At 48.4% G+C, this 12,813-nt stretch overlaps 2 protein-coding genes across 2 annotated transcripts in view; both read right to left on the reverse strand.

Annotated features, from left to right (window-relative positions):
• LOC144103755 (ubiquitin-like modifier-activating enzyme 1) overlaps positions 1-6,512 on the reverse strand; it is a 70,840-nt gene extending 64,328 nt beyond the window's left edge. The window contains exons 1-3 of the mRNA XM_077636410.1: positions 6,459-6,512; positions 2,768-2,841; positions 525-693 (exon numbers count right to left, since the gene is read on the reverse strand). Of these exons, the coding sequence (XP_077492536.1) occupies positions 525-693; positions 2,768-2,841; positions 6,459-6,512 (297 nt within the window). The remainder of the gene's footprint in view (positions 1-524; positions 694-2,767; positions 2,842-6,458) is intronic.
• Positions 6,513-7,622: 1,110 nt separating this feature from the next.
• On the reverse strand, positions 7,623-8,916 carry LOC144105675 (uncharacterized). Its single transcript, XM_077638782.1, has 2 exons — positions 8,576-8,916; positions 7,623-7,804 (listed from the first exon to the last, which is right to left on the reverse strand). Exons 1-2 carry the CDS (start codon positions 8,829-8,831, stop codon positions 7,623-7,625), a joined length of 438 nt encoding a protein of 145 aa, XP_077494908.1. The 5' UTR covers positions 8,832-8,916.
• Between the last annotated feature and the right edge of the window lie 3,897 nt (positions 8,917-12,813).

Here is a 12,813-nt window from a genome sequence, read left to right on the forward strand (position 1 = left end):
CTGAAAACTTAAAAGTTCAAAACTAAAACTTAAAAGTTCAAAATTAAAACTTAAAAGTTCAAAATTAAAACTTAAAAGTTCAAACTTAAAACTTAAAAGTTCAAACTGAAAACTTAAAAGTTCAAAACTAAAACTTAAAAGTTCAAAATTAAAACTTAAAAGTTCAAACTTGAAAGTTCAAAATTAAAAGTTCAAAATTAAAAGTTCAAAATTAAAAATTAAAACTTAAATCTTAAAACTTAAAACCGAAAACTTAAAACCGAAAACTTAAAACTTTCTCAAACTCAAAGCTCGAAACTAAAAACTGAAGACTAAAAACTAAGAACTGAAAACTTAAGTAAAACGAGCTCTTGGGCGAGTTGGTTACTTGTCTTAGGCATAGTAGCAGCGCAAAAAAACACACACAAGAGAAGAATAGACACCGAGAGACACGCACAGACGCTGCATTAAAACTTAGAGCTTAAAACTTAGAATATAAAACTTACAACTTAAAACTTCAAACTATGTGGCAGAAACATCCTGACCTGAGAAGACAGGTCAGACAGTGTGCAGTCGCCTTCGTCATGGATCGTGACCGACTTGACCCCGCTGAGAATGATGTTCTTGGCGACCTCCACGCCGAGTCCCCGCACGCCCGAGATGAGCACGTCGGAGCGAGCCATCCGCTGCATCGCCTCGTGGCCCAGCACGTAGCTGCGTTGAAACGTGCGCCTCTAGTTTGCTCCACCCCATCGTGAAAACCACGATATACAACGCAATGTGAGAAAAGACAACGGAACAATGACAGAACACATGTCCAACATGCTTGGACAAAAATTTTGAAAATTGGATAACTGTAAGGCACTGGTACAGAAATATTGAAGGTAATGGTCGATTCTTCCAGCCTGTAGCAAATTATTTATTTCACAGCGTTTCCATCACTCGTATCGAGTACTTAAAACCACTATAGAAACCAACGGGGAACGCTTTCGACGATAGCAAAAACGTTAATGGCAAAATAATGCTAGCCTGCCGACGGGAGATCTGCGGCTATATTGAGTGTTACGGTGAAATCTTACAATATATGAAGAAAATTGAGCTCATAAACTCTTTCCCGTTCAAAAATGCTTTCCCGTTCAAAAATTGTCGGGCACGAAAAACACAAAACACATGAAAGAATAACTGTGTCTCGTACCATATGTGATCAGTAAGGGAAGATAGTAATGGTCAACTCCTTCGAATACGCTATCCTCCAAACATTAAAACTGGCGAGGATCAAAAAAGGTTTTAATAGCTGCAACGAATTGGGTGCCTAGTGGTTGCAGCGAATACAGAAACACCACATAAAAAGCTACATCACACGCTTTTCGCATTCACTCTACCAAGTACTAAGCTAAGTGAAAGTCACTAAGTACCAACTGGCGCCTTTCGTTGGCTTGCTAGAGCTGTTAAGTGTAACTACATGTCAGCGGAGACGAAAAGAAACAAGAACAATTATAGCTGCTTTAGAACTGAAGCAAGCTCAGTCGCCAGTAATTGAAATTAGGTTCAGTTAGATTTTTACAAACGGTCTCCCGGCAGTATTTAACGCTGGGACCGAGCTCTTTCTGTACGGGCAGGACACTTTCATTTTTCGTCGTTTTATCAGCCCAACAAGTATTTCTATTCCACCCCAAGAAGCTTTGTGTCCATGAAGTATACTATCCTACCTGAACTATACATGACAACTATAGTCGGCAGCATGTAGAGCACTTCTTCAGAGGTGGCCTTGGCTGAGCTTTCTACAAGTATAAACTGCAATTTGTCTACTGCACCCACTTCAAGGATTTGCCCACTGAATTTCAGGACTGGGATGTGGGCATCATTTCATGCAACATGTAAATGAAAGGGCAACTCCTACGTTCTTCCTTTTCTCAACCTGCATTCTTGACCTCCTTATCGCTACGAGTGTTCTCAAGGTTTGATGACTAGCCCAAACTACCTTATTTTTGTTAGAAGTGTGTATTTGTCCAGTACGCTGGATAGTATCCAGAGCCAAAGCAGTACATTAGCTAGTAAGCTTCAGTTGCAAGTGGTGCTCTGGTGCTCTTAATGACATATATATTTTTAACCTTTGCCTGCCATGAGCCGAACAGATTTTTTGCACCAGAGGAGCTAGCATATATATACCTGAATTCTGGTACGCACTCCAGGTTTTTTAACATACCCCAAGTTATTATTGATTGTGACGCCATTCACGCGTGGCTGATATCTACATGCAGCTCAAAATTCCAAAATGAATGGTTTATGGGGGTTTTAACGCCCCAAAGCAACTCAGGCTATGAGGGACGCCGTAGTGAAGGGCTCCAGAAATTTCGACCACCTGGGGTTCTTTAACGTGCACTGACATCCCACAGAACACGGGACTCTAGAATTTCGCCTCCATCGAAATTCGACCGCCGTGGCCGGGATTGAACCCGCGTCTTTCGGGTCAGCAGCCGAGCGCCATAACCACTGAGCCACCGCGGTGGCCAATTCCAAAATGAATGTCAACAGCTTGAGTTAATTCCGAAATTCATGACTCGTTCGCCTTGAAGTTTCTGTCCCATATGACAGTACAGGCCGCGTATATCGGTGACGTACTTTTCTTTCAATGGATATTGATAAGGTACTGTACGCGTCTTTATCGAACAGTCTTCCGTATTAGCTGAAACACAACCCACCGGTTAATTCATTCGCCTTATCCAGCTACGCAAACGCATACACGAAGTATTGACAGCGGTCCGAGGCACAATGAGGTCCGACTCACAGCTGCCTCGAGTAGAGACCTTCGTCGATACTGGGTGGTTCCTGCGGGGTGCCATCGCGGGCCATCTCACCCCTCTGGAAGAAGGAAGACGGGATATTGAAGCTCAGCGCACCACTTGTAAGCACAAACAATATGTAAGCTGAGACGAAAGACTGAGGACAGCCTCCTACTACCCCTTAGCAGGAGAGGGAAAAGTTACGTATCTACTTTAATACTGTAAAGCTTAAAATATGAAATCAAAGAAAAAAACCATTACCTCCACATTGCGTTAGCTAATGTACCGTGTTTGTCAAAAGTAACCATGGCAGGCGTGAACGACCCCAAAGCAGCAAGCGGGAGGGTACAAATCAACGTCATCAGCGCTTATCTCGCAGCAAGCGCTCGCTACGACAAGCGCCGGCGAACGCAGTGACACCTCCCGACCGCGCTCCAGCTATCAGGCCGTTCACGCCCGCTTCCTTACTTTTGATAAAGACGGTAGCTACCCACGAAAGCCAAAACCGAATTTTTTTTAGTGCCGCTAATATTAAGGCGAAAGCCCTTAATGGCTCATCACTGTCCGTTCGGTCGCGAAATCTGTCCAACTATGACGTCATCAATGACACAGTTGCTATAACCCATATACTCATGTACTCTAATGGATGATTATTATTTAGTCATCAATTAGCGATTGCGCATGAATTAGTGATTGGTAAAAATAATAAAAATAGAAATAAATAAAAGTTGGAAAAAATAAAAGCAAAAAAATACTGAAACAAATATTTTAATAAAAATAGAAAAAAAACAATAAATAAATAAAATAATAACGAAAAATAGAATACAATTGAAACTTAAAATTTACAAAAATATACAAAACGCAGCGGCTACAGGCGCAGTGGAAAAAAACCCGCGTTATAGAAACTTCCATGCTTTCGCCAGTAACCAGACTGCCGCCAGTTAGCGTCAGTTACCATTTACTCAACTCCTTGCAGCTAATGGGAGTTGCGTATCATGGCCAGATCTAAGGCAGCAAACCAACTGGAAGATGCAGCAATAGTAAACGGTTTTTTTTACCCAACAGGCGTACTTCTATTCGCCCGGCAGTATTTGTCAAAAAACGAGAGACTAGGAATGCTTGGACGCCGGATGGAAGACGCACATTCGCGCCCTCTTTTTATTCACACAGCTTTCTCACAGTGACGCCAATCATTTTGACGGAACAGCGCTGGCTGTTCAGAACATGCTGATATCAGACTTTATATCCAACTTCCATGTAGTAATGTTTGGTTTATGGGTGTTTAACGTCCAAAAGCGACTCAGGCTATGAGAGACGCCGTAGTGAAGGGCTCCGGAAATTTCGACCACCTGAGGTTTTTAACGTGCGCTGACATCGCACAGTACGCGGGCCTCTAGGATTTCGCCTCCATCGAAATTCGACTGCCGCGGCCGGGATCGAATCCGCGTCTTTCGGGTCGGCAGCCGAGCGCCATAACCACTGCGCCATCGCAGCGGCTAAGTTGCGTGTTGATTACAAGACAAAGTACATGGCTTGCAAACTGCTCCCAGTCGAAAAAAAAATACGGAGAAGTACAAAAACACAAAATCAATTGTATCGTAACGACACATTTTTCTGTTTTGTAGCATTCTTGTGTAGTACTTTTCTGTAGTAACTACACAATATCCTGTTATTACTACAGAAACTTCTGCTATATGCTACAAAATTTATGTCAAAAATGTTACATAAAATTTGTTGTGACGACAGATTTTTTCTGTTGTTTTTTTTCGACAGGGCTATGTCGTGAATTCGCGGCTTTGGGCAGTGAAGTGTTAAAATATTATCGCCTAACAATACATGAGTGTGCGGCCTCCACAACAGCGCAGTCAGCGCCATCCTGTGGTTGTGATGGCCGTTATCAGCGATGTAAGGCGTCATAACTGGTACCCAAGTTCGAGCCAAGCATTTCCCGCATACGAGGCGAATGCCCTGCAATACTCTGCTATTTGTGCAGCGTTGCCTGCCTCGTCCTGCCCCGAAACGACAAGAGCTCCAAACGATGGCTACTCCATGTTCATCTGTGCTATCAATGTTCGCCAGACGCAACCCGCTTCATTTCTTTTTTAAACTAAGAGAACGTTAGGAAGAGGCTATAAGCATATAAGGAAAATTTCAGCGTTTACAAGGACTGGTCTAGTACATCGTTCGAATGGCCCGAGGTAAGGCTACATGTGAACAAGAAACGCTTTTGATCACGGCAGTCGCTGTGTACAATGCCATCTCCTATGACAAACGGACTTGATTTTAAGGCCATGGAGACACAGGGTTTGACCTTCTATTGTCATCTAATACGCGCTGCAGCAACCAAAAGCTCATACCACGCCATGAGAACTCTGAAAATGCTGCTCCGCCAGCCCCCCTCCCCCTCCCCCCCCCCCTCCCGCCGAAAAAAAAAGATTGAAGTAGTGGGGGCGTACCCTAAGCAGACATATTGCGAAACTCGCGCCCAACTCTCGAGCTCCGGGGCGGCGGTTACCGTAATGCAGAGATGCGATATAGCACAACAGCGCAAGGGCCTAAGCACTTATAAGGCACGAGCAGCGACGTTAATTCATTCTCTGGGCGGTGCCAACTAAAACTCTCCGGAAGTAAAAATATATCCAGCGCGGTACAAGGAAGCGGCAATGATTACTCACGTCTAGTTCTCGCGAACGGTCCAGCGCTCAACTAGCTCGACCAGCAAACCGTCCCTACCTGGCAAGCACTGATTCTCCCTTTCTTCTTCATCGGCTGATCAGCGCATACGCAGCCGCCCCAGAAGCCAATCCGAGGCGAGTGACGTCCGACTATATGTCTGCCATTTCATAACTACAGCGAATTAATCCCCACTGTTTTATGTGCGATTATAAAACAACCATGAATGAAAACAAAATATCTCGAGCGCAATGCCTGCGACGCAATTCTTCAGCAGACATCTGACGCCATATTGAGTGGGACTATAGCTGTTATCGCTGCGCTGATGTGCTGTGGCGTGTGGCGATATAACGAGGCATCGGGCCAGAGATAGAGACACAAAGAGTATCTAAGCGACGATAAGGTTTTTGCCAAGAATAGAAGGCAGAGCGGGGAGATTAGATGCCGCAAGATATAGCCGTCCGCGCAACCGATGCCGCGTCTATGGACGGATATTTAAGGAACGCCCGCCGAGCAACGGGTTGTGAGGCTGCCAACCATCGCATGTCGTCATGATAAATAGCACTACAGATACACTGAAAGGCATTCACGGGACGTTTTGAGCAGGCACCGTGAGGCCACTGGGAGCAGCTGGCCGTGCATTAGGACCACCCTGTCCACAGCTTGATGCCCCACGGGCAATAAGACCTCGAGCACGAAACTTCATTTGCATCTGTATTTTGTATAGTGCTCTATACACTTGAGAGTCGCTACTGCTGCCAGATGTGCCTTTCTCTGTGGAGACACGCAACAATACTTAGGCACACATGCCCTTCCCGCATGTTCTTATCTTAGTGGAACCCTCGTGGCATTTTACAAGTGCTAAATCTGCAACGTGAGTAGAATACTCGTCGAAACCACTGAAGCACATTGCTACTTATGGTTTGAATAATTGCTGGAAATTTCACCAATGGGGTGCTCCAGGGGAAAAAAAAGTATCGTGGTTAAGCTGCCCAGCCTGCTGCACTGAACACGGGCACTTACCATCAGCTGGCCGTCACTGTCAATGTTTCGTTCCTTGCACTGTTCCCTCACCATGCAAAAGAACCAACTCGGTCTTCGAAAAAATTTTAAAGGTCTAACGACTTCGAACTGACACGTTAAACGACCTGTCGACTGTGGAGGGACTAAGGAAACAAGATGGAAGAAAGCGATAAAGCATTTATTATTTGACAATACATGATTAAACAGCAGCGAGGTGTATAAGATCTCGAACGATGGCGCAATTACTATCGTGCGCACATCTTGCTGCGGGTAGGATATTAGGAAGCCAGCTAGTGGATGTTAGCGGCCTGCAAATGGAAAAGAAAAGCGTAGAATTAGTTTGGTCAGCAATCAACGATGACAAAACCTGGTACGTCGAGAAAAAAGTAGCAGTTCACCGACAGTTCAAATGATAATAGGCGTACGAATGCTTGTGATGACGTCGTGCGAAAGTATGACGCTGCAAACAAAGCAGTTGCAGAAGAGCGATAGAAACGTCTTTTGAAACGCTGCGAGATTCTGCAACGGACGGCAAGACGAAGCCATCCTACGCTTAACAAACCGAGAAGGCTCGACGCCACGCAAAGAAAACCTAGCGATAAAGAGAAACGTTCTGGTAATATGGCGAGCAAGCAGCTTAGAAGCCAGGGGATAAGTACAGCCGGAACATTAGGCAGTAACGAAGGCAAGCATTCTGACGCATGCGCTTAAAACAGTGTACAGTACAACAGAACAAATTCAGAAATGAAATTGAACATGCATTCCACCTGCACACCTCCCTACACATAATTCATCAGCCCGACTCCAGCCACTGCAAGGCAATGGCCTCTGCCATGCCTATTCAATTAACTCTGTCCTTTGGCAGCTGCGCCCACGCTATGCCTGCAAATTTCTTAATCTCATCCGCCCACCTACCTTTCTACCGCCCCCTGCTACGCTTGCCTTCTCTTGGAATCCGCTCCGTTACCCGTAAGGACCAGAGGCTATCTTTCCTTCGCTTAATTGGCTTTTTTGCCTAATGATGCCTGGCTTATGCCGACATGTGCACGGGCAAGTTTGCTGTTCAAGATTACGCGGCGAAACAACTGAGGGGGCAGACTTCCCCCGCGAGGACATTTATGTATTCATATATACGCTACAAAGTGTACAAGCCGGACTCACATTCTAAGCGTCCCCAGACCCACCAGGCGCGGCTGGATCTTTCTGCTTCTGGGCTGCTGCGGCCGCACTACCGCTGGCTTCCTCCTTCAGGGACACCTCCGGCGGCGTCGAGGAGGTAGCCATCACCAAGGACGTGTCGGTCTTTGGACTGCTCTCCGACGACTGAGCGCCGCTTCCTTGAGCACCTGGAAACGGAGGCGGAGCAACCTTTAGAGAAGAGTACCCGCCAGGGACACCGATGGAGCTGTCGGGTTCGGGTGCGTGCATGGTGTGTAATCTAACGGCCCGCGACGGTTGCGTCCGATTGTGGCGACAGGAGCGAGTCATGTCCAGGAATCCGGGTGTGCGTCAGATAACTGCATTTAAAGCTGTAACGAATCAGTAGCCAGGTTCTCTATGGCGAGAATCACCGATACGCATAATTATAACTGACCATCGCCTAATTTTGGACCGAGGGTGAGAGCTCGGCTCATGGCCTCTGCAAGAAACGTATGCGAGGTGATGCTAGTAAAAAGCAAAAGGGGTGAGGCGTTTCAGTCTCATCGTTGGGCTGCCGAAAGAAATATCTAAAAAAAGTGAAAGCGCCGAGGTCGGTGTTCAGCCATCAGTGCCAGAGCATTGAATAAGCTGGGACTCGACAGTGCCGGACGCTGCTAGGCACCCTCCACCATTAACAGTAAGCTAAAGTAAACTCTCGATGAGCGGCAACGGCATGGAGAGGTTATGCTACTACAGATCGTCTTCTAGAAAGGGTTTTCTACAAAAATAACCCCCACAGAGAGGAGTCACTTTGCCCTATCGTAAACAGCGCGCATCTGAACCACAAGTATCGACCAAAAGGAACATGCCCTGCAAACCCCGCAGCACAGATATCTAACTCCTTACCGCATACACGTGGCCAGCAAGAACGCTTCGTACGCACAACATGTACAATTCAACCGATAAACTATTGATACCTGCAGAGGCACTTTCCTCTTCCGATTGAGACCCCTCCGACGACTGTTCCTGCTTTTCCTCCGTCGGTTGATGGCGCAGCCACGCTGGCAACCCCGCTCGAATCCTTTTCTGGCAGGCTGGGCATATCGTGCAGGTGCAGTCTTCTGGACGAGGCTCGAGGTCGCCTTCCAAGGCCGGTTGCTGCGGTTCAACGGCCGGTTGCTGCGGTTCAACGGTCCCTTGCTGAGATTCCATTGGCGGTTGCTGAGAATCCATGGGTGGCTGTGGTTGAAGTAAAGATCCCTTCGGTGGGCGCTTGGGTGGCGAGCTTCTGCGGAGCTGTCCCTGGTGGTTCGTAACAAAGCAGCGCCGCGTGAAGAATGCATGTATACGCCCGAACATTCCTTTTTTTATAAGGTGCTGAATGCATGACGTCACAGAGCGATTGGCGAATGAAGCGTGGGTACATGCCACGCTTATCTTGATATCACTTCAGCACTACTACGACTGCGTGCCGGTCTTTTTCTGCAATTTTTCTTTCTGATTCGCCAGATTTCACACAGGTTTAGGTTATTTCATGGCATGGGCGTTGCTACTAGTCTGTCTGCCTTCGTGATGCTATCAGCAGTGGTGTTTCTGAGTAAAGCTCTGATTCCTTACGATGTCGAAAGCTACGTTACCAACCACGTGGATCAGACTGATCCATAAAATGCATGCACAAATAAAAATTTTATCAAATAAACAAAAGATACGGCTAATAGAAAGGTGCCCCAGTCAGTGCAGTGTAGAAACCCCTAAACCGCGACGTTCACTCGCAAGCATTGGTGGAATGAGGGTGACGGACTTAGCCATGAGGCAATAGGCATGTCCTGGTGGCCGTAGGTCACGAACGGCGCCCTGCGTCTGTCTCTGCTGCTTTGTCCAACTACGCTTTGCCTCGACCGTGGAAGTAGGATCGAACTCAGTTGTTATACCCTGTGATGTTGCTGGCGCATTGCATGATGGTGCCCGAACTTTTCGCTGTCATTGTATTGTGATCGACGTTTTGGAGCGCTGGCTGTAGAGCTTCTTTACTGAACAAGAAGACACGGGTTCGATCCCGGCCCCATTTCAATGGCGGCCAAACGTGACACCCCCCTTCCTGCATGCTGACTTGGCTGCGCATTAAAAACCCCAGATGCTCCGAATTAAAGTGGGAGCCCTCCACTACAGCGTCCATATATGTGAACAACGTCAGCTTTTTTTTGTCTTCTATTTCCTTTTTCTGTGTATGCACGAGAACTATTTGACGTGTTTCCAAAAGTGTTTTCGAGGCATCAATGCAAAAGTGGCTAATTGCTACTGCAAACCATACATATGATTCAACTCATGCATAGAATGTTTCCTCCGTTCTGTTGTGTCTGTCTTTGCGACAGTGCACACCAGGTGTATTAGCTGCTGTCGGGCGCTACCACTCAAACCTTCCGTGGCTTCCGCAGGCCCGCTTTTGTGCAAACTAGTTGACATAAACAATATTACTATTACTGCTATTAATAATTTGTCGCGTCAATGCAGTTTGTGAACATATTAAAGCAGATTTCTCCGCACTACACGCGCTACAAGCTTTAATGTGCTGAATACTTATTAACGCGATAGCGTAAAAGAGCACGTGTCACAGAAAAGCCGGTGTCGGCGTTGTTGTTGTCGGCTTTGTAACACGAGAACCTCCAAATAAAAAAAAAACTTACGGAGGTACGGGAATCGAGCCCAAGTCTTCCTGATTGCGAGGCGGGCACGCGCACAGCACGCTACGAAATTTTCTTATCTTTATTGCCGATTTCAGCACGTCATTTACAAACCAATACACGCAAACAACATAACTCAGATGCTAAAACCACGTCACCCGCACTTGGGGTTGCGTGAACACATTAAAATTCGCGCATGTATAACAAAGCTTCCAATCTCAGAAGCCACTCAGGTCCACTGTTATTCAGTTCGAACCAACAAGATTTGGTCCACTTGGGTCGAACCAACAAGATTTCGTAGCGTTCGAACTGAATAATAGTGCACATAGTGAATGCATTGTGGTCTTTGACTTCGTGAAGTGTATTTATGTGCTGATGCGTACATGAGTAATACCCTGGCAGCGCTGCAACACGCTGTCGCGTTCCACTCCTAAAGGCGAAGCTTAACCGTCCTGCAATTTTTTTCGTACTTCAGAAACGATACCCGTCGATTAAGCATTTAAATAACTGTACACTTGGGTTGTACTTAGCGGGTAATTGATAAGGCATGCAGTGTCTGTGAGGACAAACTAATGAAAACATATCTGGTGTGCAACGAATGCCTCTTAGTGCACCTCAGCACATACGTACCGTCTTTGCGAAAAGTAACCGAGCAGCCGCGATGGCGGCTGGAGCAGGCTTGCAGCCTAGCGGTGGCGCTGCGGTCTCCGGCGCTGGCTCTTGTTCCCCGGATGTCAGTGTCATCACCATCAGCCTGAATCCGCCCACTGCAGGGCAAAGGCCTCTTCCATGCCTCTCCAGTTAATCCTGTCGTTTGCCAGCTGCGCCCACCCTATGCCTCCTGCCAACTTCTTATGGTGTCTTCGACGTGTCGCTCCCTCGACCCGGTTAGGATCTGGCAGAGTGGGAGCCGCTCTCACTCTGAGCGCATAGCGAGACTAGTCAAGCCGAATGGTCAGCGAGTTTTTAGAGCGGAAGTGCAGGAGGCAGAAGGAGGACGTAACTTCCGGAACCCCGACGAGGCACCGCTGCTGATACGTCAACAGTGGCCGGACGTAAGGTCCCTTGATTACCTTTAGCCGCACGTGGTCGCACAGTTTGCATCGCGGTCGCCGCTTAGCCTATATCGATCGCTACCCCGCCTTTCCGTTCCATGGGACGCTCATTTTTCGAACATCGAATTGTGGATAGCACTGTCGTCCTCGTCTGAGCTGCTGCTGGAGTCACTGTTGTCATGCGACAGCAACACAGACCGCGTTCCTAGCGTATGCTTATCCGGCGTTTCTTGAACATTTTGCCTCACACAGCACGGCACCCGCAAAACACAACGCAGCAAGCGTGACTGCGCCAAAAGCCTACACTTGCTCCTGCCTGTACGCGTAGGGGACGCCGACGCCTCGCACCGCTTTCGCGAAATGGCGGAAGTGGCTCTATCACGTGAACTCATCTCGGAGCCGCTCCGACTTTTTTCTAGGAAGGCGTCAGAGCGCTCTGAGCTGGAGGCGAGCGCTCAGAAAGAACCAGCCGAATGTAGTCAGAGCGGCCGGTTTCGACCAGCCGAATATGCGGTCGCTTCTCAGAGCGCTCTAGAGCGACCAGTCGAAAACACCATTAGTCTCATCCGTCCACCTAAACTTCTGCCGCCCCGTGCTACGCTTGCCTAGGAATCCACTCCGTTAAGGCGCGCTCACACTAGCGGGAAGCTTCCCGCGCCGGCACAGCGTCAACGTCGACGCTGCCTCGCAGCTCCTCAGAATGACGCTCACACTGCGCGCGTTTTCTCGCTGCGGTTGTCTTGGAATGTGGAGAGAGGAGGCGCTGAGGGAGGACCCGAACGAGCAGAAAGAGAAGGGGATAGTCACGTGACACCAGAGAAGACTGGAAAGCGCACCCTGCTAGCTCCCCTCCCGTCGCCCTGGCAAAGCAGCCGCCGAGTGCCCGGCCCGGTCGGGCCGGGCGGCCGGACGCGCGCAGCCTCCGCCTCCGCCGACGGGGTCACTGAACTGGGACCGACGTCACGGTTCACGGTCGGCGCCCATTGGCTGTTCTGGTCACCGGCACGGGAAAAATAGGTACCGAACCCATCGCTCCGCGGGACGGTAGAGCAGGCTGTCCGCGGGAGAAAAACCGGCTTGCGCGGGAAGCGGCACGCGGGAAACGTCCAGCGTTGCGCGTTTTCCCGCTAATGTGAGCGCGCCTTTACACCTGGATTCCATGTACGCGAAAACTCACGCGAACGCGAAGGCGACGGCGACGGCTGGCGTTCGCTCCGTCGCTTGTGGGCAACCTCCATGCAAGCGAAGGCGGCAGGCGACGCGAACCCGCGACGTGCGCAGCGGACTCCGTGCTTTGCGCACTCAAGCTTAGAAACACGCCCGTAACCTGTTCTCTCTCTCAAACTTTTGTGAGTGTGCCTCATAGTCAGGGCCAAACGAATATTTCCTCTACTGCAGCGGTGTAGCGGCAGTGGAGATAACCAACGGCGTGCTTGCGGCGACGAAGTCACATCACGGGTTCACGGGGGAGGTGTGCTT

This window comes from Amblyomma americanum, chromosome 9 (genome assembly GCF_052857255.1).
Source record: "Amblyomma americanum isolate KBUSLIRL-KWMA chromosome 9, ASM5285725v1, whole genome shotgun sequence".
Classification (NCBI taxonomy): domain Eukaryota; kingdom Metazoa; phylum Arthropoda; class Arachnida; order Ixodida; family Ixodidae; genus Amblyomma; species Amblyomma americanum.